This window comes from Myotis lucifugus, unplaced genomic scaffold, assembly GCF_000147115.1.
Source record: "Myotis lucifugus unplaced genomic scaffold, Myoluc2.0 scaffold_124, whole genome shotgun sequence".
NCBI lineage: Eukaryota > Metazoa > Chordata > Mammalia > Chiroptera > Vespertilionidae > Myotis > Myotis lucifugus.
This window is the reverse complement of record NW_005871172.1, coordinates 1,943,599-1,945,209: the sequence shown is the minus strand read 5'-3', so window position 1 is coordinate 1,945,209 and position 1,611 is coordinate 1,943,599. Positions and strand designations below refer to the sequence as shown.

Here is a 1,611-nt window from a genome sequence, read left to right as displayed (position 1 = left end):
GTCTATAACTTTTTCGGATGCTTGGCCAAAGGGAAAAGTACTCTCTATAGTTCATATTTTGAAATGGATTGGGCGTTGGGGGGGTAGAGAATTCATGAGCACAGAGACTCCTGGGGAGCTGGGTCGGCCTTCCCACCAGCCATAGGAGAGGACAGCAGAGCTGCCGCACCTCCCTGGCCTCCCGCCCTCTCACACGGGAGTTGAGCTGCCTGATGCCCAGGCCCATCTGAATTGTTTCCAGATGGACCATATGGACCAGGCTGGAATCCAGCTAAGCCGGCTGGAGCGTGGACGGCTGGGTGTGGGGCATGGATGGAGGGGCAGGGCAGAGGGCTAGGGCTTGGGGGCTGGTGCAGGTAGCTAATGCTGCCCACGGTCAATTTCACCCTCCCCAGCCCACCTCCCTGTCAGAGGCTTTTACCGTTGTTTGTTGAAGGGACTCTCAAAGGTGATGTTCTCCTCCACGGTGGCGTTTAGCAGCCATGGTTTCTGAGAAGCATAGGCCACAGGGCCTCTCTTCCTGGGAAAAGCAGGGTGGGAGTAGGGAGGTATTTTTAGGGCGCATTCTCAGAGGCACCTGCCCAGGTGATGGCTTAGGCCAGAGCAGGTGGGTGGGGCGGCACTAAGGTGGGAGGTGCAGTTGGCGGAAATCTGCTGTGTGGCCCCTGGTGACGGCTCCTTCCCCAGGGCCTGAGGCAGGCTTGGGTGTTGGATGTTAGCTGACTGGGGGCCCTTGGCCCTTCCCTGCCCTATACCCCACATGCTCCACCCCTGCAGACTGTACCCCTTCCTGAGTCCTACCCAGAGCTAGGAGGGAACCAAGCAAACACTGGACCCTTGGTTTCCCCTTCACTGAATAGCTCTCAAACCATTCAACTTTGACATTAGCAGGTAACTCTCCAAATGGAACTTTTAAAGAAAGTGGAGCCAAGGAAACCACACTTAGTATGATGCACTTTTGAAGACAGACACCCCCCCCCGCCCCAAATTAAAAAAGAAAAGGAAAAGATAAGCATCAGATAAAAATGACCTGGTGGGGCCTGGCCGGTGTGGTTCAGTGGTTGAGCCTCGACCTATGAACCGGGAGGTCATGTGCTGGGGTTGCAGCCTCGATCCCCAGTGTGGGTGTGTGGGAGGCAGCCGATCAATGATTCTCTCTCACCATTGGTGTTTCTATCTCTCTCCCTCTCCCTCTTCTCTCTGAAATCAATTAAAAATATATTTTAAAAAATGACCTGGTGGGAAGGAGCAGCTTGATGCGCCATGGCTTCCAAACCACCCCTCGGAGCACAGAGCCCTGTATGGCTCCTTCCTGGGGCCTGCCCTCCACAGTTCTCCTCAGCCTGAGACCCCCCCCCCCCCCCCCCCCCACACTCGTGGAGGGGGGAGTGGGCAGAGGGGTGTTTTTCAGGGAAAAAAACAACGGAGGCGCTCCCGGGCCCCCGCTCCCCTTTGGGGGGTGGGAAGGAAAAAAAACATGTTTTTCTGGGGGGCGTGAGGGGGGGGGAGGGCCCCTGAAGAACAATGAGGCCCCTCCCAAAACAGAAGGAGAGTATCTTTTTTCACTTGCTACCCACCCCCGCGACGCATATAATTCACAGAGGGTTGTTG

The 1,611-nt window shown here is 56.1% G+C and overlaps 1 protein-coding gene across 1 annotated transcript in view; it reads right to left on the bottom strand.

The window, feature by feature from the left end:
* Positions 1 to 1,611, bottom strand: part of ABCC8 (ATP binding cassette subfamily C member 8) — a 77,908-nt gene that overhangs the window by 18,994 nt on the left and 57,303 nt on the right. Inside the window, 1 exon segment of the mRNA XM_023758161.1 lies at positions 422 to 520. Coding sequence (XP_023613929.1) covers positions 422 to 520 — 99 coding nt within the window.